This window comes from Petaurus breviceps, unplaced genomic scaffold (genome assembly GCF_028583685.1).
Source record: "Petaurus breviceps papuanus isolate PSGF00001 unplaced genomic scaffold, PetGlider_PUasm1.0 688, whole genome shotgun sequence".
NCBI classification, from domain to species: domain Eukaryota; kingdom Metazoa; phylum Chordata; class Mammalia; order Diprotodontia; family Petauridae; genus Petaurus; species Petaurus breviceps.
The window spans coordinates 20,664,433-20,691,209 of NW_027186457.1; the positions used below are offsets into that span (position 1 = coordinate 20,664,433).

The 26,777-nt window shown below is 38.2% G+C and overlaps 2 protein-coding genes across 5 annotated transcripts in view; one reads left to right on the forward strand and one right to left on the reverse strand.

Moving 5' to 3' along the window:
* Nucleotides 1-26,777, forward strand: part of HPS3 (HPS3 biogenesis of lysosomal organelles complex 2 subunit 1) — a 76,595-nt gene that overhangs the window by 34,387 nt on the left and 15,431 nt on the right. For 2 of the 3 annotated variants that reach the window (XM_069104726.1, XM_069104728.1), the window contains exons 14-17: nucleotides 1,038-1,145; nucleotides 4,515-4,724; nucleotides 10,483-10,573; nucleotides 13,990-14,897. In XM_069104726.1, the coding sequence (XP_068960827.1) occupies nucleotides 1,038-1,145; nucleotides 4,515-4,724; nucleotides 10,483-10,573; nucleotides 13,990-14,117 (537 nt within the window). In that variant the 3' untranslated portion in view covers nucleotides 14,118-14,897. Of the gene's footprint in view, nucleotides 1-1,037; nucleotides 1,146-4,514; nucleotides 4,725-10,482; nucleotides 10,574-13,989; nucleotides 14,898-26,777 lie in introns of those variants that run through there. The other variant, XM_069104727.1, reaches the window with a different exon arrangement.
* Nucleotides 1,139-26,777, reverse strand: part of LOC138174411 (ceruloplasmin-like) — a 73,211-nt gene continuing 47,572 nt past the window's right edge. The window contains exons 16-20 of one of the 2 annotated variants that reach the window (XM_069104724.1): nucleotides 25,742-25,958; nucleotides 24,731-24,870; nucleotides 18,981-19,143; nucleotides 2,924-3,028; nucleotides 1,139-2,169 (exon numbers count right to left, since the gene is read on the reverse strand). In XM_069104724.1, the coding sequence (XP_068960825.1) occupies nucleotides 2,937-3,028; nucleotides 18,981-19,143; nucleotides 24,731-24,870; nucleotides 25,742-25,958 (612 nt within the window). In that variant the 3' untranslated portion in view covers nucleotides 1,139-2,169; nucleotides 2,924-2,936. Of the gene's footprint in view, nucleotides 2,170-2,923; nucleotides 3,029-15,927; nucleotides 16,059-18,980; nucleotides 19,144-24,730; nucleotides 24,871-25,741; nucleotides 25,959-26,777 lie in introns of those variants that run through there. The other variant, XM_069104725.1, reaches the window with a different exon arrangement.

Here is a 26,777-nt window from a genome sequence, read left to right on the forward strand (position 1 = left end):
CCCTTAAGAGTAAGCCTTTTTCATTGATTGCAGAAATGGAGGGAGGGAGATTGGGAGAGAGTTCCTGCAGCAGCTGGTGATGCCCTTCTCCCCCATCATAGTTACTCCAGTCAGATAATTATGGATTGTTTGTAAAGTGCTTTGAAAGCCATAAGACACTTTGTAAATGTCAACTGGGTACTTGGCGACTTTATTGCCAGTGGACTGCCACCAAAAAAATATACATAGGATTTTGGAAAAATGTATCCTATATAAAAATATGTAGATATGTGTATGTGTATACATTTATTAATGCATATGTGTATGTATGTCTACATGTGTATATATATAGATACATATGTGTAAATACAAATTAATATACAAATGTATATTCACGTCTGTACACAGACACAGATATCTGTACACACATACGTATATCTACATCTATTTCAAATGTTACTACTATTTACACTTTGGAATGAATTTAGCTGCTTTATTAAATGTCCATCTTGTCCCAGGCACCAAGCTTGGCCAATAAAAATACAAAGAAAAAAACCCCCTAACTCATTCCTGCTCTCCAGGAGCTCACATCTGAGCAAGGTCGATGGTATGAACACAGAAAAGAATTTCCAGAAGCATCTTGCATTTTTTTTTCACTCAAAACTAAGTCTTTATGCCTGCCTCTTTATAGTTATAAAAAAGAGAGCAAATCATGACATGCCAGAAAAGGTTTAAACCCAATTTATATGATATATATTATATAATATAATAAATATATAATGTGTAGTTATATCTTATGTAATAATAAAAAGCAACAAGTTAGTCATATTCATTGGTTGGCATTTTAAACATTTTATGTAAAATATATTGAGATGTCAATAACTTTAAAACTAAGATACATTTTAAATTGTTAACTTAATAGCAATACAGTCGGATTCTTTAAAAAGGCATAATGGTGCTTATACATGTTAAGAAAATACTTGTTAGAGCAGAATAAAAATCATTTTTTATGAGGTGGTTTGTTTCTGTCTTAATGGGAAATGTATTTTCCTTTTCAGATAAATTCTTGTAGTCATTATGGCTTAATTTACCCATGGGTTACCTTCTTAACATCATCAGACTCCTTAGATGATCAAAATTATGCAGAAGACCTTTCTAAATTACAGGTAATTATGGCATTTCTTTTCTTATGAAGATACCTTCTACAGTGAATAACTTTCTTTGAAAAAAAATCTCTGTCCAGCAGCCTGAGAACGTAGTCTGGCTTTTTGGCTTGCACTTACTTATTTGATCATTTGTTTTTATATTACTTTTGCTGTTCTGTGATTCATGCCTCTAATCAACTTGACAGCTGTTGCCAAGACTCTCTCCCTCCCTTGGAGGAACAAAGAATGAAACTACCACTCCATTCAAGGCTTCTTATGAAATTTGTGTGAGTGTGTATTTAAATGAACACTAATAGAAATCAGAATCTACCTTTAATTCTATCACTGGCAAAAGTCCAACGAAAAGTAGAACAGATTACTCAGTGTCCTTATGATTTGATTTCGCAGACATTGTTATTAACTGTCTGCTGTGTGTAAAAGCACTCTTCTGGGGACGAGATACAGAGACAAAGTGAGAAATGAGCCCTACCCTCAAACTTACATTCTTCTGCATGGATGATCTAGGTTTAACACCAGGGACTATGAAACCACCACATTGGGAGTGTTCAAATGCTCTTCAATTCAGTACAAGTGCCTACTGTATGTCAGATACAAAAAGAAGCTCCTCAAGGAGCTTATAATCGAAACACTTTCCTCTCTGTTGTAAAGCATGATGGGATTGTTTGCCCAGAATAGAGGTGGACAGAAGTTTGGGATTGGCCCGAAGGGCTTGCAGCAACTACAGTATGGTCTGAAGACGGCTTTAGTGCAGGGTGTTGGGTCAGAAATCTCACCAGTCAGGAGATGAGGGTTCCAGGGCAAGAGCTGGAGTGGTCACAAGATTGGAGTTGGTAGCCAGAGTGAGAATCATGGCGGGGTGACACGAAGATGTCTGGAGTGTGCACAGTCCCAGTGCAAGAAGGATTCCCAGTATATTGAAAGGCCTATCTGGATTCTCCTGTTTGCAGATGGCATGGCCTTGATTGACTCAAACTTCAAATCTGTTTGATGTGATCCATAGTTCATCAGAGATAGAGCTGACAGTCTGTAGAGGGAAAATTAAGTCGCTGATAATATCTGTTGTTCAGAATGTGTTGTGCAGTTGGATGGCCATGCTGCTTGAGTGATATATAGTGTATCTGTATTAGGTTACAAGGAAATATAATTAGAGAATATATTCAATGATACAAACTCTTTGGATTAGACGTGTGTTTTATTTCCCTTAAAGTGATTTTGACACTTTAAAGCCTGTCCCTTATAAATATGTATGTGCATACACTGTATATCCTGGGCAAGTCACTTAACCTGTGTTTTCCTCAGTTCCTTACCTGTAAAATGGGGAGACATTGGAGAAGGAAATGGCAGACCACTCCAGTATCTTTGCCAAGAAAACTTCATGGACAGAATTCCATGGGGTCACATAGAGTCAGTTGTACATGTGTATGAGGAGATAGTGTGGTCTGGGTTGTTGGAAGGGATGCCCTTCAGCTATAAGTGACCCTTTGATCCTGAGATTAACTAGGGGGACAGAGAAGGTGAAACATGTGTTATGTTTAAATGACCTACCATCTGGAGGGGACTTTTGATGGGGATTTAGTTTGATGTCTAGCCATCACTTATAACTGAGTCATTATTTAGCTAAGCATTCTATCTAGACATCTTTAGGGCCATCTAGCCCACCCCGGCCTCCAGGAAGGGCTGTGCTAAGGGGAATCCAGACACAAAGTTGCATAACTCTTAAAACAGATCTCAGGACCAGATGAGAGAACACATCTTAATATGGTGTATTAGGTACTGACCTTTCTCTCAGAGTTATCCCATGGTTGATAGCTGGAAAAAGACTGTTATGAGTACTAGGAATGGATATTTCATATCTTTTATCCTCCTATGAGTCTGAGACGATCCTGTAATTAGGAGGATGTTAAAAGAGAGAAAAAAAATTAGAATCTACTCTTTGAAGGAAAACTTTTTTTGTTAGTGGCCAGAGGGGAGATAGGGACAAATTTGATAGTAGAAACAATACTCTTTATTTTTTTTAATGATTTAATGGATCAAAAATAAATGGATCATTATCATTATAAAATAAGATTTCTGTAGTCCTCATTGTATGCCAACCACTGTGCTAAATACTTTATAAATATCTCATTTGATTCTCATAACCCTGGAAGGTAGATGTTATTATTATCTCCATTTTCCATATGAGGAAACTGAGGCAGAGGTTAAGTATCTGCTAAGAAGTGTCTGAAGCTTGGAATACTAAACACAATACTACCTACCCAGTTTCTGATTTATGCAAAATATGGGTGTTTTCTCCCCCATAAGAATGTGAACTCCTTGAGGGCAGGGATGACCTTACTTTTGCCTTTAATCCCCAGCCTGAGTTGGTGTTTGTCTAGTACTTGGTAAATTCTTGGTGATTAAATCTATAACCACTGAGACTGCATGCCAGTAGAATGTTTCTTGAGTGTCTTTATTTTTACATTCCCAGTTTAGCACTGAGCCTTGTCCGTTGTAGGCTCCTAACAACTGGTCATTCCATCTCCTGTTTTTGTACAGGCCTGGAATGCCCTCCCTCCTATGCCTTCCTTTGTATAATCCTTTCTTTCCTTGTCACTTTAGCTCTGGACCCACCTCCCATGGGGGCCTTTCCTCATCCCCTACCTAGTACTTAGTGCTTTCTCCCTTTTCACATGACTACGGTTTATTTACTTTCCTCTTCATATGTTATTTGTTCCAGGAAAATGTAAACCCTTTAAGGGAGCTTTATGTCTCAATATACTCATTGTTGCTTAACTTGGCACTTTGAACATAGTAATTACTGAATAAATGCTTATTGAATTGAATCGATTAAATTCTTGGTGAAATGCTCAAGGAAGAAAGCACTCTAATTTGAATCTGCAAAATTTCAGCAACCTTCTTTTCGAAATTACCTGTTCTACAATACATTCTTCATACAAGAAACTTTTTTTTAGCATTCATTAGATTTGTAATTTTTAAGTATTATTTAGCATTTGTTTGCCTTAATATAAATAGGACTACAATAATGTATCAAGATTACTGGAGTTCATAAAATGCAGAATAAAATAAAGAGTTGGCCTTGGACCAGGAAATTCTAGGTTCTCATCCTGCTTCTGACATCCACTGGCTCTGTGACTATGGATAAGTCACTTTTAACCTCTCTGAGCCGAGGCCACTCTCCATGACTATACACAGTAGAGTTCGCCTTGGACGAGAGTTCCCACCCCTACCTGATCACAGGTCTTTGACATACTGATGGAGGTGCCATCTTTTCTTGACCGTGTAAATGTAAGCAACACTGAGAATTGTCTCCAGCTCCTTGGATTTGTGTGTATCATACTGTCATTGACCCATTTACTTTTCTGCCCCTAGTCTCTGATATGTGGTCCTTCATTTGATGTAACCTCCATTTTGCCTTTCTTGGAACCTCTGTCGGAGGATACGAGTGCCGGCCTCAGCATCCACGTCCTCTGTCTCACCCGCCTGAAAGAACATGAGCAGGCCATAAACTCGCTGCTGGACAGATGCCCTGAGGCCGTCATCCCCTATGCCCATCATGAACTGAAGGAAGAAGGCCCTCGGGTATGCTTTTTAGGCTTCCTTTTTTGTTGTTGTTCATCTCTCTTAGACTAACTTTATATTCATTGACTCATTCCTCGTGTTGTATAATTGGAGATAGAGCTAATTTTTTTTAGGGGCATAGAAGAAATCTCTAATTCAGTTCCACAAAAATTTGGTTTTTTTTAAGTTTTATTTATGCCTTTTATTTTTATATCACCTTTATTTCTGAATAGGTCACCTTTCTAGTTTCTCCTTAAAGCAAAGATTTAAAAACAACAAAAAAAATTTTCAGTGAAAAAGACTGTTAAATTGACTGAATTTGACAACATATTAGCAAACTTTTATTTAAGTACTTGATCTATGCAGTAAACTGCACTAGGTAGTCGTGGAGGGACAGACCTAAGTGGAACATACAGTGGAAGGAGTTTGGTTTTGGGGTTGGAGGACCTGAATTCAGATTCCTACCTCTTGTGCTACTAAACTACCGTGTTTCCCCGATAATAAGACACTGTCTTATTATTTTTTTTTGGAAAGAAAAACACCAGAGGGCTTATTTTCAGGGGAGGGCTTATGTTGTCCTGCCTCAGCTCTCCTCCGCGGCACTGCTCTCAATGGCGCCAGCAAGCAAATCACTGGGGAAGAACAGGATGATGCACTCACTGCTGCAGCTCTGATTGGATGCAGCTCAGAGCGCAGCATGCATTTCACCCGGGGGGGTGGGGGGACGGTGCATACAGAGGGTACCGTAATGTAGCGTGTAGCGCAGGGGATCACCTTCACTACAGTAGCAATCTCAATAGGGCTTATTTTCGGGGAAGGGCTTATTTTAGAGGAATCTCACACAGTAAGGGGAGGGCTTATTTTCAGGATAGGTCTTATTATCGGGGAAACACGGTATGTCACTTTGAGAAAGTCACCCATGGCTTTAGTTTCCTCATTTGTAAGATGAGGGGGTTGTAGACTAGATGTTCTCTGAGATCTGTTTAGATCTGTGATCAGAGACAAAGCCCTTTCACTTCAGGGGCTTATAATTTATTGGGGGGAAGAAAAGATATGTACACAAATAATAGTAATACAGATTAGAATATGCTTACTGGGGATAAAGAGGAAGTTCTCAGAATTCAGAAGCAGGAGAGATTACTTTTGGCATAAGGATTAGGGGAAGGCTTCATGGCACAGGTGTCATTTGAGCTTTGAAGGATGAGAAAGAAATCTCAGTATCAGGGGGTTTGAGCGGGGAAGCATCCCAGGTGGACAGAATAGTTTGAGCAGTAAGGCAAGAGGTAACAGATTTTCAAGACAAGAAACCCATTTTGGTTGGGTCATAGAATTTAGCAGCATTTCTCAAACAGCAGTCTGGGGGCCTCTGGGATAGCCAAAACCCTTTCAGAGGGTTTATGGGGTCAAAACTGTTTTTATGATAATGTGATTTTTTTTTTTTTTTTGCTTTTTGGAGGGCAGTTGGGGTTAAGTGACTTGCCCAAGTTCACACGGCTAATTTTTGTGTTGAGTGTTTTTGGAGGGCAGTTGGGGTTAAGTGACTTGCCCAAGTTCACACGGCTAATTTTTGTGTTAAGTGTCTGAATCTGGATTTGAACTCGGGTCCTCCTGACTCCAGGGACGGTGCTCTACTCACTGTGCCACCTAGGTACCCTGAAATATGTTCATTTCTAACAGTAAATATTTTATTTTATTTTTTTCCAAATGCTTTATTAACTTATGATTTACATCATTCATTTCCACCAGATTTTGAGTTATAAATTTTCTTCCCGTTTTTCCCCTACCCACCCCCCCCAAATAGCAGTCCCACAGGATATCCCCTCCTCCAATCTGCTCTCTCCCATATTTTCTCCCATACCCCTTTCGACTTTTCCAGTGGATCTCTAAGCCCCAGTACCTGTATATCTTATTTCCCAATTACATATAAAATAGTATTGATAATAGTATATATACATACATATTTGAATATTTGATTTTAAAACTTTGAATTCCAGATTCATTCCCTTCCTCCCTTGTCACCCACCCTTACTGGAAAGATAAGCAGTTCAGTATAGGATGTACATGTGTGGCTAATGCAAAACAATAACATAGTAGACATATTGTAAAAGACTGACTATATTTCCCTCCCTCCTATCCCACCTCCCACTTGTTCTATTCTCTACTTTGATCCCGTCCCTTTTCAAAAGTGGGTGCTTCCAGCTTCCCTCCCCCCCAGCCTGCCCTCCCTTCCATCATCCCCCCTCTCATCCCCTTCCCCCCCTACTCTCCTGGAGGGTGAGATACCTTATTTAGTGTGCATTTCATTCCCTCCTCAAGCCAAATTCAATGGAAATAAGGTTGACCCATTCCCTTTTTTGCCTCCCTATTCTTCCCGTCCATTGTAACCATTTCCCCTTGCCTTTTCTGTATGAGATAGTTTACCCCATTCTGCCTCTCCCCATCTCCTCTCATTATATTCCTCTCTCACCTCTTAATTTCACCTTTTAAGTATCATCCCTTCCTGTTACACTGGTCCTGTGCCCTCTATCTGTGTATACCTGTAAACATATATACACACATTCACATATGTATCCATATGCCCATATACCCTCATACACACACACACACACACACACACACACACACATACACATACATATTTCTAATCCCTTCAACTACTGAGAAAAGTTTCCTAAGTTACAATTATTGTTTTTTGATTTAGGAATGTTACTAGTTCAACTTTGATAAGTTCCTTATGATTTCTTTTCCCTGTTCACCTTCTCATGCTTCTCTTGCTTCTTGTATCTGAATGTCAAATTTTCTGTTCAACTCTGTTTTTTTCAGCAAGAATGCTTGAAAGTCCTCTATTCCACTGAATGACCACATTTTCCCCTGAAATATGGTCATTCAGTGGAATAGAGGACTTTCAAGCATGATAACTCAGTTTTGCTGGGTAGGTGACTCTTGGTTTTAATCCCAGCTCCCTTGACCTCCGGAATATCATATTCCAAGCCCTTCAATCCCGCAGTGTAGAAGCTGCCAGATCCTAGGCTATCCTGATTGTGTTTGCACAATATTCAAATTGTTTCTTCCTGGCTGCTTGTAATATTCTTTCCTTAATCTGGGAATTCCGGAACCTGGCTATAATATTCCTAGGAGTTTTCTTTTTGGGAATTCTTTCAACCTCTATTTTGCCCTCTGGTTCTAAGACATCAGGGCAGTTTTCTTTGAGAACTTCCTGGAGGATGATTTCTAGGTTCTTACTCTGATCATGGCTTCCAGCTAGTCCAATAATTTTAAAATTATCTCTCCTGTATCTATTTTCCAGGTCAGTGGTTTTTCCCATGAGATATTTCACATTGCCTTCTATTCTTTCATTTGTTTGGATCTATTTAACAGCATCTTGATTTCTCATAAAGTCATTAGCTTCCATTTGCTCCAGTCTAATTCTGAAGCCATGATTCTCCTCATTGAGCTTTTGAGATTCTTTTTCTGTCTGGAAAATTCGACTTTTTAAGGCATTCTTCTCCTCATTGCCTTTTTGAGCCTCTTTTGCCATTTGAGTAAGTCTGTTTTTTAAGGTGTTATTTTCCTCAGTTAGGCTGTTGACTCTCATTTCATAATTTTCTTGCATTGTTCTCATTTCTCTTCCCAATTTTTCCTCCACTTCTCTTATCTGCTTCTTAAGGTCCTCTATGGCCTGTAACCAGCTCATATTTTTCTTTGAAGCTTTTGGTGCAGGAGTTCTGACTTCACTGTCTTCCTCCTGTTCCATGCTTTGCTCCTTCTTGTCCCCAAAATAGGAGTGTGATGTTGGAATCTTTTGTCAGCTTTGTTTCCTTTGCCTAGTCATGTCTCCCCTCAGTCACTTGACCCCTGGGCTTTTTGCCACAGTAGGGCTCTGCCACCAGACAGGGGGGCTTTTGTCCCAAACACTGTGGTTTTCTCAGCTGCTGGAGGTATTAGATGGGTACCCTCTCTGAGATCTCCACATGCTGTGGCAAGCTGGACACACACCCCAGGACCTCCACCCTAGACTGTAATCCAGATCCAAGCAGGTTAAAGCAAGAGTGATTACCCTTCAGACTGGTGCTTGGTCTCCCTACACTCTGCAGGCCAAGAGCTGAAGCTGCCATGTGGTGCTGGCTGGCTGTGCCGGTGCCTCAGCAGCTTCTCGCCCCGGGGGCAAAAGCCACAGTACTCCCACTTACTGGTCCCAAAGTCCAGACTGCACTGACCTCTCACTTTGTCCTTCGCATGTATGTGTTGATAAATCTGGAAATGGCCATAACTGCTGCTGATCTGGAGTCCCTCCGGCCTTGGCTGGTCAGGCCCACCCTGGGGCTAAAGCCTCGGTCTAACAGTAAATATTGATATAACTCACACAAACAAAAACTCCTGGGGGAAGTGATCCTTAACCATTTGTAAGTTTGTAAAAGAGTCCAAAAAGTTTAGAGAACCCTTAGAATATAGAATAAAACAAAAATAAGATAGAATCACAAATAAAGTAATATAACTTCCATACTTTACAACAGCCTTGTAATATCTGTGTATGTCAGTTAGAAAGCATTTATTAAACACTTATTATTTGTCAGAAACTGGTCTACAAGCTCTGGGGACAGAGTAAAGAGAAAAACATGGCCCTCACCCATAAGGAAGTCCCGTTGGAATGGGGGAGATAACATGCCAAAATGTAATTCATAATGATAAATATAGGGTAGATGGAAGGTGATCATGAAGAACAGGTTTGGAGATGGGGCAGGAGTAGACTGGGAAAGGCCTCCTGCAGAAGGAGAAATTTGAACTGAATTTAAAGTAAACCAGGACATGGCCATGAGGAGAGAGAACATTCCAGGCATTGGCACAGCCGTTAGCAAATGCATGAGATGGAGAATCTTGTAGAAGGAATTAAGAAAGCCCGTGTCATTGGATGGTCGGGAAATAGTGTACAGAGACTGGAAAGGTAGGAAGGGACCTGGTTGTTAAGAATTTTATGTACCTAAATGAGGGTTTTATACTTGGTTCTGGGGGAACCAGCTAGAGCAGGGGGCCCTTGGAACTCCTTGTGGGAAAGAGGTGGTCACATGGTCAGACCTTCACTTTAGCTCTCTGTTGGCCTGTTTTTATAGACGAGAATCCTGAGACTCAGAAAGCTTCAGCTCTTTGTCTGAGTTTACCTCATAGTCCAGCCAAGACTTGACGTGGTTGCTAGTCTTTGTTTATGTTTTTCCACGCTTTCTCCCAAATGTCTGATCGAATCAAATTCTTGGAAGTCAGGGAGAATACAAACAGTACACAATGATGGAAAATTTTCAGTGGAATCATTTAATGTATGTTTTCCCTTAAAGGAATTTTTATACTTTAAAGCTGGTCCCTTGTTTCATTCCTATTTTCAGTACTTGATTCCAAAGTCCTTTTTTTCATGGGACGCTAGAGGGTGCTAATGGGATGTTTCTTCACTTCTGGATGAAAACATACCACTTTCAGATCCCCTCTGTGAACACATCTGTAGTGCACTCAGAACTAGATTTTCAAGTTGTGCCATTGTAGGTACACACACATGTAATATGCCACACATGTATGCACATGCATATTAAAACATGGCTTATGACCCTCATTTCAAGAGAGATGAGTGTTTCTTCTTAAGGATTGACTACTGAGACAGATTCCTTTGGAATATGTTTTTGCCCTTTCACTCAAAGTCCTTACTCTTTGTGCTTTTGTCTACATATCTATTGATTGGCGTGCTTACTGGTTTTCATTAGGTTCTTCTCATAATGTGAACTCTTCCTTTACCCAGGCTTTATGGTGGAAAAAACTGCTCCCTGACCTTTGCCAACGAATAAGACAGGGTGGAGATAAGTATGAAGTACACCTCTCGTCGTTGAAAGGTAAAGAATCCGCTTTTACTAAAATTTTGGATGCAAGGGTTTGCTGGGATGTGTGTGTACACGAGTGAGTGGATGTATATTGGGTACGTATGGTGTGTATGTGTTGGGGGAGGATGGGAAGTGTTCTTAGTCTCCAGCGTCTCCATTTAAAGTTCTGCCATCAGGATTGGCCTATAGCTAAGCTGTAGTTGATAGAAGTGACTTCATATTTGATCACTAATTGACCTGATGGTGTACCAGGAAGTTCTTGTATACCAGCTGACTGGCTTGATAAGCTACATTTAATGAAGGAATGCAAGCTGAGCAAACTTCATCTAATCCACGTATGCGGTATTGGCAGACTTTCCAGTCACATTGCCCTTGTGGCCAGTTGATAAGAGTGGTATCACTGTCCAGATCTCCCTCTGACTAGTGACTGCCCCTGAGGTCTCCATCCTACTCAGACCCTGTGACTCTGCCCAGCAACAACAACCAGATAGAAGGGCAGAGATATGGAGATCTGGGTGCTTGGTTAGGGCACACCACCCACTTTACACCCAAGTCATCTTTCTCCATGGATCTTTGGGAGTGTAGGAATGGAGATCCACACATTTGTATTCCCGCAAATAAATAACTGTTTGAGTAATCCTTGAGTGTACCATGTTACCCACAGTTTCCTTACCCCTACTTTTGATGGCACCAAGGTAACCTTGGGCCCTGGAAAACTTGAACCTGAACATCTGCTGTCTCAGGATTAGAGGATCCTCACCTGCTCGACCACAGCATGATGAATTTTTACCATTTCTTGAAGACCACTTACTAAATCAGAGTAAAGTTGAGAACTACATTGGTAGAGAGAGCATTCCCATGGAGGAAATTCTGGAGTTCTTAACCTTTTTTTCTGGCATGACAGTCTGGGGAAACCAGTGGATACCTTCTCAGAATATTGTTTATAAATGCATAAAACAAAATGTATAAAATTACGAAGGAAGCCAACTATATTGAAATGTAGTTATCAAAATATTTTTTTAAAAGTTCATGGACCCCTAAGCCCCAGCAGAGTAAATACAGGGCTCAATTTGGAGTCAGGAGCACCTGGTTTCAGGTTTCAAGACAGTTGTGACTGTGTGACCCTGGACAACTCACTTAACCTCCCTGTGCCTCAGTTTCCTTATCTGTAAAATGAGAAGGCTGGTCTCAGACCTTCCAAGACTCCTTTTGACTCAGTCAATGAACCTGATATAATTATCATAGTCCCTTGAAGTATCCAGAGCACTGGGTTCCATTTCATTCCTTATTTTTTGGGTCATGTTGGGTGTATCACTTAGCAAATCAAGAAACATTTTTTGAGAGCCTACTGTGTGCCATATTACAAAGACAACCATGTCTCTTTATCACATAGACCTGGTGATTTAGGGACATGACCAGTGACACAGTGCATGCAGATTGGAGCCTAGGTAGAATGGGGCGGTGTTCTCCAAAAGGAGGGGGGAAGAACAGATGGGCATTTAAACCACCTACTTCATCTAGCTATAGTCCAATATTATTTCCACGACAAATTAGAGTGGCCACTAAGGGACCCTCTCCTGAGAAGAATATAGTATTATCTATAGTAGGCACTTAATAAAACTTTTACTAATGGATAAGTTTTTAGTTGAATGGATGAGTGAATGAATACATTTTACTGAAATATTTAATAATGCAGGCTGTTCCGATCAGTGGGGTTTTTGTGTACTTTCCTTCACCCTGCAAAGATCTGCACCCATGAACATCCCCATTCTTCCCTTCATAGTCAGCCCTAGCCTTTCTTTTTTTCTGTATTTCCCAAGTGCTTGACTCTGCCAGCGTGATTCACCCATGTCAGCAGAAATGCCCGTTCTTGGTCAGGTCAGCCAATGATTTTCTGTCCCAAGAGCCAGGAGGTGGTTTGGGGAATGAGAGTGATTTGTTGGGTCTTCTTCTCCCTTCTTTGAGCTTCTCCTTCTAACATAGAGTGCTAGCCTTGAGGGTCCCTGCTTTTATGGGATGAGTGAGTGGATTCTGATAAGTAAGCTGGTTCAGTAATCATGGCTCATTAAAAAAAAAAACCCAAAAAACAACACTTTATCAATGCCCAAGCTCCTTCCTGGATTAAAATGTCCCGTTACTGCTGACCAGATAAATCCCCTAGGGAGATCCTTAAGGTGGACCTTTACCATAATCACTTATTTGTAATTGCCTCTGTGTGCAGAGCAGAAGGAATTTCAGAAAGGGAGCCAGAAAAGCAGGACCACATTGCTGCCACCTTGTTAAATTTAATATATCCTTTAAAAAAATGCAAGATGTGTGTAATGATGGTTTCATAAATGATACTATATTTCTGCCCTTTGTATGTGGAAATGTTCATGTTTGTCAGTTTTATAATTAGAACTTTTTTAGATATATGCAGAGAGGAAAGAGAATAGAAGAAACACAATCAAGCTTTATACTGCTCAGTATCATTTTGGAACTATTACTTTCAGGGTAGAGGGAGAAACTTGATCAACCTGTTTGAAGAACCTTCTTTGCAGATGGAATTAAAGGAGGGGGCTTTCTGTACCATTGGGAACTAGCCTTTGACAAAGGAGTACAGTTTTACACGGTCCTAGGAGCATTGAGTTTGTCTGGGACTTTAGATTTGGATCGTTGGTTTGACTAATGTGGAGTTTTCTATGGAAGTATCCCTAACCCAGCCGTAACTCAGGGACCATATTTGTCACCTGTGTTCTGAGAATTGGGACAGTTTTACCAAAGCACAGTTAGGGTTCATGAGTAGAGTCAACTACGCAGGATGCCAATTATAATTCTTATCCTCAAGTCTAATAATCTCTTCTTTCCCCAGAAGAGGGCAGCCTAAATCTCTTGGAGTCATAACACTGAAAACTTTTTGAGTGATGTTTGAGGCAAGAATTATGCAGTTACTGAAAGCTTATTAATTGTTGTAGGTATTGCTCATTTCAAAATAATGACACATATCCTCTTGCATTTTTGAGAAATACACATTGTCCCAAGAGGGTTTTCTTAAATGTTGTTTTGAATGCTTATTTTAATTAAGAAAATGTTAGTGTTCCTCTCTTAAAATGTTAATTTAAAAATTAAACATTAAAAATGTGTGTACGTGTATACATATGCATACCTAAATAAGAGATTTAGGGATCTGCTATCTAAAGGTTTCTCATTCTGGCAACTAATTTTGATAAATTATCTGCTATCGTAGGTATGACTTAAGGTGAACAAACTCAAAAAATTTGAATATGAAGGTAATGGGATGTGATTGGAAGAGAAAGACAGCCAGCCACCTAGATAGCAAGGCATCGTTTGGGGTTCTGATATAGGGCTTTCCAAAATATTCTCTGTTCTTGTTGATGTTTCCATCACAAGTCTCAAATTCTAACACATGGATTCTTTCTTTTCAATAGAAACGTTATCAGTAGTTGCCACGGAATTAGAACTAAGGGATTTCTTGAATGTCCTACCGGAAGATGGAACAGTTGCATTCTTCCTACCATATCTCCTTTATAGCAGTAGAAAAAAATCCATGACTTGAATACAACAGCAAGGTATTACGTATGGGGAAAAAAATGCCGCCACAGTATGGACAACTCAACAGGCAATCAGACAACCAAATGGATGGGTCTCAAGTAGAGAAATTGTAAATAAAGGACTCTATGGATCCAAGTTTCCTGCTAAATATGTGTATTCTAGTTACTTGCAGGACTTGAATGGTGATGTTAGTCTCTAAAGTCTTAGTGACTTGAACCAGTTAAGTTTGTAGAGTGAAGGAGCTTTAAGAAAGGAGAATAGTCTAAAGAAGCCATATTTAAGTAAAGCCAGAGGACTTATTTTTATCTACAGGACGTTACCATCTCACACTCACAGCTGGAAGGATGACAATCTTTTTGGCCTCAGGAATGCATATTCCAGGAAACTTTTTTTTTTTTTTTGCAACAGTATTGAAAATTCCAGGTTTTCCAGAGCTTCATTGTTTGCCATCATTTTCTGAGACAGATTGTAGGAAAGGAAACTCTATGCAGTTCTCAGATTTCCGGACTACCTATTTTTCTAATTGTTTTACAAGTTGTGAAGGAGAATATAAAGCTTTTTGTGGACATCTAAGGTTGCCAACCTCTTTTCTTTGAGAAATGGGAAATATTATCATCAGTTTCCTAGTTGAATGTCAATAAGAGTTTACAAAGCCTCCAGCTGTCTGATCTGGCTGGCCACATGTGGTTTATTGATATGATTTCATTGAAGGCTTTTAGTTTCACTGAAATACTCCATTGCCTTGCCAAATAGAATCATTGTAAAATAAATACTCCACAAACAAGTGTGTCCTCTTTCTTAGCATCTCTTTATAAAACGAAAAGGTGATGTTGGCTCAGATTCACGTATCCTGACTTGCTTTTGAGATAACCAGAGTTTGAAAATGTCCTACTCATGGATGCTTCATGACTGCTCAGGGCAAGTCCCTCTTCTTTCCTCATAATGCAGTCCTGGTCCCCCTCTATTCATTCTACAGTCTAAGTTTTTAGATTATAGGAACCATACAAGATATTGGCTCCTATTGCAACATCACAAGGTGGTATAATCAGGAGACCTCGGTCCTATTCCTGACTCCACTCACTAGCTCCTTAGGTCAGGCAAATCCAAGTCACTAAACCTTTGCCAGCCTCAGTTTCCTCAAATATAAAATGTGGATGATAATAGCACCTACCTCCCAAGGTTGGTTGTGACGCTCAAATCGTATATATACATATATTTATAAATAAAGCACTTAGCACAGTTCTTGGCACATACTGTATGTTTAATAAATCCCTTCCCACCTTCCTTGGCACCCCAAAGGAAGAAGAGGCATTGCCATTTACGTATGCCCTAAGACTAGATCCTGAGTGGAAAAAATGGCTAGACTTCCCTGGTAAGATTTTGTTCTTTTCTAATCATGGCTGCTTTTGTGACCCCATCTTGAACATACAGAACATTCTCTGGCCATGGCTTTGCCTCTCCCACACCAAGGTGCCCAGTCAGATCAATAAGACCAGTAAGAAATAGATGACAGAGGCCTACATAGGATGGCAGGGTCAAGAATGTAAGCCAAGTAACGATTATCACCATTTTTGAATGAAGATCCAAGAAACATTTTGACTACTAATAAATGTAATTTACTGGACCCCTCTAAAATGATGTTTATTGTTGCCTACTTGGTAATTATAACCTATTTTACCTCCCCATCTTATCTACAAATTTCTAATTCCATCATTTGCCATTAGATTTTAATTACTATTAATCATTTATAGTCAACTTTTGATCTATCCAAAAAAAGTCACTTCTCAAAAAATGCACAAGGCCTTGATGGTTGGGTTTTTGAAATGTTTTTTTTTTTAATGCACATAAATATGCCAAGTCCACATTTCTATTCTGTATTTTAATTTCAGTAGTGCCGTTATTGCCATTTTAGCATCATTTGATTTCCTTCAGCCAGATTTTGTCTCTACAGGAAAGAAAGTTCAAAGAACATTATTAAAATATTCTAAATTTACTCTGCATTTGAAATGTAAAGTGAGATCCTGAGGTTTCCAAATGAATGTATTCAAACATTGTACTTTTTTTAAAAGGTTAAAGGCTCTTTTTTAGTCCAGCCCTCATGATCCTTTAAGAGAAAAATAAAAAGTTTTCTCATATTCTGTCTATTTCCTTGCTTTTGATGTTTTTTTTACCCTGAACATCACTTATTTTCTAGAGTTTTATAAAGAGTGTATTTATTCATTGCTTTTATTAAGTGGTCTCTTGATAATTCATTTATAATAATCCACTACATTTTTGAAAGTGCTACAATGCAGCACTAAGATAGCAGAATATTTTTGTCAAGTTCTCCCAGTCAAGTTCTCCCTCTAAAATAGCTTAAAAGTGCTGTATTGGATACTAAGAATTGCTTGGGAATACAAAAGATGTAGCCCCCCTGTATGTGATGGGAGACAAAAAATGCATAAGTTTCTCAAAATCCAAAGGTCATGTTATCTTTTCATTATGCTATTACTTCCTCCCCATCCCCCTGGAAGACCTAGGCTGTTACCATTTTTCCTGATGAGCATCTTACTTATTTCTAGAAGGTTATACAATACTCTGAAAATAAGTAAAAGTTCTAAAAAAATTTTTTTGGTAAATTTTTTAAAACAATAGAAAGTCTTTAAAAGACTTGTAATGACTAGTTAATAAAATAAATAAAATATTTCAGTGTAAGACAGGGCACCCAATATTGTTTTCCAAGGATTCTTGTTCCTTGATGGAAGAAACTCTATTCTGATTCAGTCACAAAATGTACCCTAAATTTCCTCAGAGATTATCTACAGTGACCCTTTCATTTTACAAGTGGAGATACAGAGGCTTAGAGAATGTGGCAAGGTTCAGGTATTCTTGGGTCAGCATTCTTATGCCACCTCACCACCTCTGCATATTTTATTATACCTTTGGGTGTTTTGTTGTATTTCTCTGCCCTGACTTTCTGAATCTTCACTAATAACAAGAATTAATGAGATTGCCCAGAAGCATTGTATTTCTTGTACCAAAACTTTAACAGTAGTTAAAGTCAGACTATTGAATTTGACTCTGATTTTCCTTTTGAATCCAAGTCAAAAGACTTTTCTTTCCAACTCCCTTTACCTTGAAGTCTTGGAGAGTTCTATTCTGCTTAGGTCACACTTCCCTCCCCCACCCCTAATTGAGCTCCTCCTTTATCCCTGTTCTTCCATAATTCTCTGTAACCCTACAGTAACCTTCCTCTTGTCAACCAACAGCTCATTTCCCTTCCAGCCTTCAAGATCTGTATACAAAGAAATGCCTTCTTAACATAGGCCACTAGGATGTGACTCTTCTGGAACTCAGTATGTATCCTTTCCGGCCACTTTTTTCTCAGTCAGAGCCAGACTTCCTTGTAACCTTGTTGGTAGAGGACCATGCTGGCCCTGCCTTTCTCAACTGGAACTCTGTCCTTCCTGGCTCAGAAGTGAGTCTGTAACACCCAGGCACAGTAAAACCAAGGTTTTGTCTGTCTGAGGCATTTACATTTCCAGTGATGCGAAGCAAAATCTTTCCATAATAAAATGCCCAAGGGAAAAGTTTTGGTGTCACTCTTAGGCAAAATTGTCAGTGGAAATTATAGACTTAGGAAGTCAGGTTATTGTCACCTAGAGAGGTTAATTTTTAAGTGTTCCTTACTTAACTGTTAAAGGGATCTGTATATGTGTATATATGACATCCCCTCCCTGCTATCCCTTAATTTTAAGGAGGAAATGCAAAGATTTTTTTCCCCTTTGCATGATTCCTGCCTGATGAGCTTCTGTTGTCAGTAGGCCCAGGAACTTGCAATCTCAAGGTAGGAATTTTATATTGAGATGTTTAGCCATTTGCATTATTTTAGAGAGTTGATATTTTGTTTTTGGCATACATGTATACGGAGAGAGAAAGGGGGAAAGTCATTCCTTATCTCACAAGGGTTTTACACACACTAGTGCTCTGTGCTACTGCTGCTAGATAATCAAGCTGCTTGGAGTCTGAATCATGGCAGGGCTTTCTTGGAAGGGATATTGGTGTGTATGGTTATTACTGTTCTTACACTTTTTTAGAGAGAAGATTGGGAGAAAGCAAAGGGATTGGTGTGCTGTTCTCATTCTATATTTAGTCCATATCTATGGGGTGGAACACTCCAAGTGTGGAAATGCTCTCCACTTATGCCAATAGATTTATTTGCCTGGAGTATTGAGAGGTTAAATGCCCACATTCACACAGCCAGTAGATAGCAGGGTAAGAATTGAAGCTGAGTCTTTCTGAATCTAAGACTAGCTTTCCAGGCAGTACATCTCATGCCTCTGGTGAGAGCAGTATCACCACGTAATTGTATATGTATGTACATAGACATACATATACATATTCTTCTCCTACTCTCATTTTTCCTTCCCACCACCACTTAGTTAATATCTATGATTGGCAGTTAAAACGGAGCTACCTTTTCCCCATAGGATCAGACTCAAAGGTTACCTAGTCCAACCATTCATTTTATAAATGATGAAACTGTGGCCCAGATTGGCTAAGTGACCCTTGACCAGGGTCACTCAAGTGCTCAGCATTAGGCATGGTAGGATTTGTACCCAGGCCCTCTGATATGTCTTTCTTTCTTTCTTTCTTTTTTTGCTTTTTGGAAGGCAATTGGGGCTAAGACTTGTCCAAAGTCACACGGCTAGTAAGTGTGTCAAGTGTTTGAGCCAGATTTGAACTCAGGTCCTCCTGACTCCAGGGCTGATGCTTTGTTCATTGTGCCTGACATTTCTCTCAACACTCTACCACTTTTATTCTTAACTACATCACTGTTGTCAAAATGTTACCTAAACAGCTAAACTCATTAGTTATCTATCATTACCTTTATTTTTAAGGACAGTGTAGGTGGTTTCCATTCCAGCATGAATGTGGTCAGCCACATGACAGTGAAGTAGCCAAGTTCCTGGCACATTTGGCCGCATTTCTATCGTCTGGAGTGTACCAGGGAAGAGGTCAAAGACATCTGAGCGATAAACTCCTCCGAGCTTAATTAGAAAGAAAAAAACAAAACCACAACTTTACCTAAGAGAATTCAGGATCCAATAAAGTTGCGAAACTATTTTAATAACCAGCTGTGTGACCTTATTTTTTTTTTTTTGCTTTTTGGAGGGCATTTGCCCAAGGTATTGACATCTTCTATACCACATTTCAGTTGCCATTTGTGTTAAGTGACTCTGAGGCTGGATTTGAACTCAGGTCCTCCTGACTCCAGGGCTGGTGCTCTATTCACTGCACCACCTAGCCACCCCAGTGTGACCTTAATTTTAACAGGCACAGTTAAAAATGGACAGATTTGAATTGGTTGTGATCTGCATTTGCAGGAGGAAGTATAGGCATTGATGAGATCTCTCCTCTGTGCCAGGTACAGTAGTAGGTGAGAGACAGTTGCTGCCCTCATGTAACTTATATTCTCCTGGAGTGAATTGAAAATTTGAAATTTTGGAATTGAAATTTTAAGGAAGTTCATTGTCCAAGCCGTTGGGTGCAAGTATAGAAATAAATAACTCCTGACCTGAGTATAAAGGTTTGCTTTCTTTTCACCACCACAATGTATAGGAGTGGAATATAATGAAGGATAATGGAATCCAATGCTACCTGCTGTCTCCTTTCTCTCCTTATGCTTCCTTACCCCATACCCTAAAGGGTCAGGGTGGTACTAGTCCCCTCTCAGCCCACAATTTTGTTTGCCCATGCCCCTCTGCTGACCCAAGCCATTGTATGCCCTTTTAACAACTTATACTGGGAGAGAGAGTGCCTGGATTGGGGCAAGGAGATAAAGAAGGCAGGGAATAAGGTCCAGAAGGTCCCAAATGGGGTTGGGTCAGAGTTAGAAGCAGAGTAGTTGTAGGTGTTTCAGAGAATTGTTGAAATAAATTTAGATGGAGATACTGACCATTTTTTAAGATTAGATCAGGGCTTAGAAATGGGAGCAGGGTCAAGAATAAGCTACAGAGACAGAAGCCAAAGTTTTGGCTGACACAGTCTAGTAATTTTCCATTCTGGAAGCAGCTCTTAGAATGGACACCCAGGCAAACAACAGGGCACAATTGGAAAATGATTGTTGAAATACAATCACTTGATTTATTGGAGTGTGATCTGTTAACCTATTTTGTTCATGTCCCGATGGCAACTGAAATGTGGAACATACAGAAGATGTCAATGAGTAGAACAACACAAAAATCCACTGTATATAGTATATGTGTGTGTGTATATAAATATACGCGCACACATAGTGTATACATAGTATCTATATATACATTATATATAGTGTGTATATAGTTTCCATATACATATTTTATGTATATATGTACATATATAGTTTTGTGTGTGTGTATATATATGCATTGTGTGTGTGTGTATATGAAAATTCCAAAGCAGTTTGTCAATATTTGAGTAAAGTTTTTTGTTTTGTTTTCAGGGAAAAGATACACTTAAAAACTGTATTTAAAGGGAATGACAGATTTATTGTAGGGTAGAAATGTGATTTTTTTTCTGATTAAAAGGCAAAATAGGAAAATTTTAGAGCACCTTCAGTTTCCAAAAGAATAAAAGTAAGTATATCTTCTGTTGGTTACTACTTCTAAACAACCACCCTGAAGATGCCAAGCAGGCCTTGTTATCAACCCCTACATTGGGACTCCCAGATTGCAGGCAAATCCCAAGATGCTCCCCGAGAGAGGAAAGCTTGTTTTAAAATTAGGAAGCAATTGAAAAGTAAGTAAAATGTAATGTTTTCTATGAAGGCTGTGATAAATTAAGGTAAGGAAAAAAAAAAAAGAACCAGACAGCCTTGAATGATTTGAAAGGAAATAGAGAATAACATACACCTTGAGCCCTTCAGAAAATTACAGTCTCCATCAGGCAGTTTTTCAGTAGTATAATTTCTATTAGCTCTAATTAATATTACTATTAACTCTAATTAATATAGTTTTAATAAAAGCAGATACTTTAAATCAAGAAATTAATATGCCACAAATCAAAGGATATTTCTAAGGCAAATCATTGTTAACAATTTGACCGGGGCAAATTTTATTATAGATCTTACAGGATAATAATCTGCTTTACTATTGAAGAGTTAGTGAAAATGGTATGAAGTCATTAGAGAAGGCTTTATCAGTCTCTTCAAACATCAAAGAATTTGTAAAAGGTAGTTTAATTTATGTTTAATTGAACCAATATGATGCTCACAATTACATCCCAACAATTTTAGTCCCATCACTTTTCAACATGAGTTAATTTATTTTTTAAATTAGAGCATAAGCTAATTGATAACAGTAGGTCCTGAAATTTGAGATCCTGGAAGTTAATTGCCCCTGTGAAAACAGTTTTTTTCATTGTTAACATTAGTGATTATATTGCTATACTTGATTTCATTGAATCCAAAATTAAATTAATGTGATAAGGATTTCTGTTCATTTAAAATCATTAGAAAATTAACTCCTCTTTGATGAGAGACAAACTTAAAACTTTTAACTGCCTAATTAGATGCAATAACTTAATTATCTACAGTATTGGAAAATATCACAAACTTGGTAGAAAGAAAGAGGCAATTAGGAGCTTTGACCATTCACAGTCAAGGAAAAAGTGCTTAGTTTCTTTACACATTTAAGTTCCAATACCAAAATGAAAGTTGCTTTTATATGATGCTATTAAACTACAAACAGAGAATAGGAAACAGTTAAAATATGAAGAAAATTGTAGACAGTCATATTAACTTCTTGTTGTGAGAGGAGGAATAGAGACCTGTTGAGGTACCAATATCTGTGAGGCCCCTGTGCCATTACTGGGTTCTGCCCAATCCCTGTGGTCATTGCCAAGTAAACTCCTTTGTGAAATAGGTGGAAGAATGATTTTCTAGCATCAAAAAATCACTAAATGATTTATTCTCCCAAGTCATTCTGCTTACTGAAATTTGTGACACTACAATGAGGAAACTTAAACTTTCTGAGTAAGTTGTATTTGGGTTTGATTAGAGAAACTATGAAATTTTAACCCATTCTAATTGACCAAGGGGCCTCAAAGAAATTGGAATAAACTATGTACTTGTAAACCTTTAAATACACACACACATACGTCAGTGTGTATAATAAATGTGGCAATAGTGCAATCAATTGGTTTTGTGTAATTAAAAAAAGTATTACATTGTAAAGGAAAATTTATTGGAATGAAGATTAATCTGTAGACAGTCTTAGATATAAGGAAAGGAGAAAGTTTAAGTAGGGATGAGAGAATAATAGAGTTCAAGGAAAGCTGGTTCTATTTGTCCTGACATAATATGAATGGAGTATTTGAAAGGAAAGAGTTTTGAAAAGGGAGATTTGAGAAAAGGTTTTTATCCATCCCACTGGAAAAAAAAGATTTGAGTAATTCAGAGAAATGCCTCTTTGACAAGTACTTCCGGTCTCCCCTCTTCAATCGTTATAAGGTTACAAAAGAAATTTCATGAAACTTTGAAGGGTTAAGTGAAAACTTGATTGACAGAGAAAATATCGTTCCTTTGGTCTGGTTTAAATAGTTATGCTATAAAGGTCTATAGACCTTTGCAAAAGAAATTTAGTAAGTAGTTTTTCCTGCCTAGGTTAAGGGGAGATGTACCCTTAATCTTCCCTCTTAAGGCACATTGGTAGAATTAAGTTAGGAAAACAAAAGGAATTGATTTGGTTCTTTGATTGAAAGAAATAAGTGATTATGGAGAACTGGGAGTGCCACTGTGATTTCTTTCTTTTTTTAAATATTAATCAATTTATTTTTAGTTTTCGACATTTACTTCCACAAGATTTTGAGGGCCAGATTTTCTCCCCATTTCTCCCCTCCCATACCTTGAGACTGCATACATTCTGATTACCCCTTTCCCCAATCTGCCCTCCCTTCTATCATCTCTCCTTTTCTCCCCTTCCCATTCTATTTTCCTGTATGGCAAAATAGATTTCTATATCCCATTGCCTGTATATCTTATTTCCCAGTTGCATGTAAAAACAATTTTTAACATTTGTTTTTAAAACTTTGAGTTCCAAATTCTCTCTCCCTTTCCCCCTCCCCACCCTCATTGAGAAGGCAAATAATTTGATAGAGGTTATACATGTGTAGTCACACAGAACACTTCTATATAGTCATGATGTGAAAGACTTGATTTCCCTCCATCCCTCCATTAGGCCCCACCATTATTCTCTTCTCTTTTTTGACCCTGTCCCTCCTCAAAAGTGTTTGCTTCTGATTATGCCCTCTCTTCTATCATCCCCTTCTCTCTTATCCCCTTCCCCCCTCCTTTCCTGTAGGTAAGATAGATTTCCATACCCAATTGAGTATGTATTTTATTTCCTCCTTAAACCAAATCTGATGAGAATACAGTTCACTCATTCCCTCCCCCCTCCACTGTAAAAGCTTTTTCTTGCCTCTTTTATGTAAGATCATTTATCCCATTTTACCTGTCCCTTTTTCCTCCCAGTACATTCTTCTCTCACATCTTAATTTTATTTTTTAGATATCATTCCTTCATATTTAACTCACCCTGTGCCCTCTGTGCATCTGTGTATGTGTACACACACATATAAACACATACATATATGTATATATTCCTTCACACATACATATATGTATAAGCATGTGTATATATGTATGTGTGTGCCGATATTTGTATGTATGTATAGTCCTTTCAACTACCCTAAAACTGAGAAAAGTCTCATGAGTTACAAATCATGATTTCTTTTTTAACATGAGTTAACTGAAAGCAATTGACCCTCAGGGAAAAATGGGGTTTAAATATTGCCATTAGTAATTATAAATCAAGAATTAGTGTTGTTGAAATTTGTGTTCTGAAACTAAAATATAATATGGGTCTCATTTACAATGAGATGAAATATTTGCATCTACCTCTCAGGTTGTTGTGAGATGCACAAAGTTATGACATTCTTAACTGAGTTCCTTGTATAGAGGATGGGCATTGTCATGTTCAGACCTTATAGGAATTGACTCAGACAAAAATGTAGAAAGACTTGTACCAAATAATAAAGAGTGAAATGTACAGAACCAAGAGAATGTTGTATATGGTAATAACAATATTGTTCAAAGAATAACTATGAGTAACTAAGCTATAGTATTACAAGTATTATAATATATGTAATATAAGTATTATAAGCTGAGTATTATAAATAGTCAAATCAACTACAAATGACCTATGAAGGAAGACACTGGCCTTCTCTAGTTCAGGGAGAGGACAGAAGGAAGGAGACAATTCAGAACTTAAAATGTAACAAAAAATACAATTAAATTGAAAAAAATTAAATGGAGCACACAATTTTGAGGAGCAACAATATACATGTGTGTGCACACACCATTGGTTCTCAAATACAAATGCCTTTCAAAAGAACTGGTTTTGGGCGGCTAGGTGGTGCAGTGAATAGAGCGCCAATTCTGGAGTCAGGAGGACCTGAGTTCAAATATGACCTCAGACACGTAACACAAGTGTGACCTCGGCAAGTCACTTAGCCCCAGTTGCCCTCCAAGAAGCAAAAAAAAACCCAACAAAAACTGGGTTTTCCAGCTGTAGAAAATTTTAAAACAGAAAAAACATACCTTATACTCAAAGCTGTGTCCGTGGAAATGAACACTATGAAGGTCAATTTCATTTCCCATGGCCATCAGATACCAGTTGACTTCATCTCCAACATGCATTGTGAGGCCGTGTAAATTTCCAAACATTCTTCCATTAATTGCTTTAAAAAAAAAGTCAATTAAAAAAATCTTTTATCTTGTCATCATGTTTCTTACATCAGAAAGTATTTTAGATGTTTCACAGAAAATATAGGTGCTGAATAAATGTGTGGAATCCTTTCCAAGTAATGAAGTCTTTGTACATAGTCAAGTGCTTAATAAATTAATTCATTTAGTTCAAATGAGGGCAGTTGATACTTTTGAGAAGTAGTAAGAAAGGCAAAGTCAGAAAGTCAAGAAATCCCTTTCTAGGAGGTAAACACAGCTCTACTCTAAATTTTGTGAAAGTTCAATGAAATCTTTTTTTTTTCATTTCTTTGTTTTGATGGGTTCAAGAAAATTATTCTAAACATGGAATATTACCTGGAATGAGATATATAATACTGGAAAAGGCCTTAGAAGCAGTTGAGTTAATTCTCCTCATTTTACAGATGAGGAAACAGATGCAAAAATCAGTTAAATTATTTGACAACAATCACACAGCTAAGTGTCTGAGACAGGATTCGACCCAGATCTTTCTGATTTCCAAGCCCAGTATTCTAAAGGAATTCCAGGCAGTTGGGGCAGCTAGGTGGCATAGTGAATAGAGAGCACTGGTCTTGGAGTCAGGACAACAGGACTTCAAATGTGACCTCAGACACTTGACACACTTACTAGCTGTGTGACCTTGGGCAAGTCACTTAACTCCACCTGCCTTTCCTTTCCTCCGTCAATAAAAAAAAGAAGGAATTCCAGGCAGTGATGAGGGTAAATGTGGATGAGGCTGATGCAGAGAGTTAAATGCAAGTTACAATTCATAGGCCTCAAACTGATAGTGTAAGAAAGGAAAAGAGAAAAATGTATAGATTTTTTTAATGACATATTAGATAATACCATGCATTTTGTTGCTTTCTATAAAATCTTCATCTTCCTTGTTTACTTCTTTTGGTTCAGCAGAGTAAGTTTGAATATTTTCATCTAAATACCAAGATTCATTTTCATCAAAAACTAAAAATAGGAGAGAAAACTGAAGTTTTTTTATGGCTCCAAATACAGGTCTATGATGTCTGCGGCAAATAATCAGAGGACCAATTAATCCACTGTAGAGATCCTGAAAACACAGACCAAGGGATTACCTTAGTGATTTTCAAGCAATTCATCACTAAAAATTTTATTAAACATTTACCACAGCCAAGCACTGTGCTAAGTAGCAAAGATGCAAAGATGATAGTAAAAAAAAAAAATCTCTGTTCTCAAGGAGCTGATGTCCTTACCAGAGAGATAACATGTAAATAATTATATGCATATAAGATACATACAGGGTAAAGCCGGAGTCTTCGTCATCTTTGTAGCATAATTACAGATTTCAAAATACTTTATCTTACCAACAACAATCACCATAGTAGCTAACCTTCAATAGTGATGGGTAGCCAGGCGTTGAATCCCAATTTGTAATGGAGAAATTGACAAAAGTGGTATGAACAAGAGGCATCACTGCATATTAGATTGGGTACCAGTCCTTCACTCAGGAAGACCTGGGTTTGAATTTTGCTTCATACACTTACTGTGTGACCATGGACAATAATAGGCAGCATTTATATATTGCTTTAAAATTTTCAGGGAACTTTACATATATAATTGTAGCATATAATAATATGTAATGTATGTTATGTATATGAATGTTATTAACTGATTTTATATTAACATATATTAATAATATAAATTATGTATATGATATTATGTTATATTAATAATATTGTAATATATGTAATAATATGATCCTGACATCAACCCTGGGAGTTTACAAATGGAAATAAACTCCCAGTTTACAGAAAAAGAAATTGAGGTAAACAGAGGTTTGCTTTTATCACTAATTTATGGAGTATAAGCATGTTGAAGTTTCAAGGCCCTGCCCTTGCCCTCACGAGCT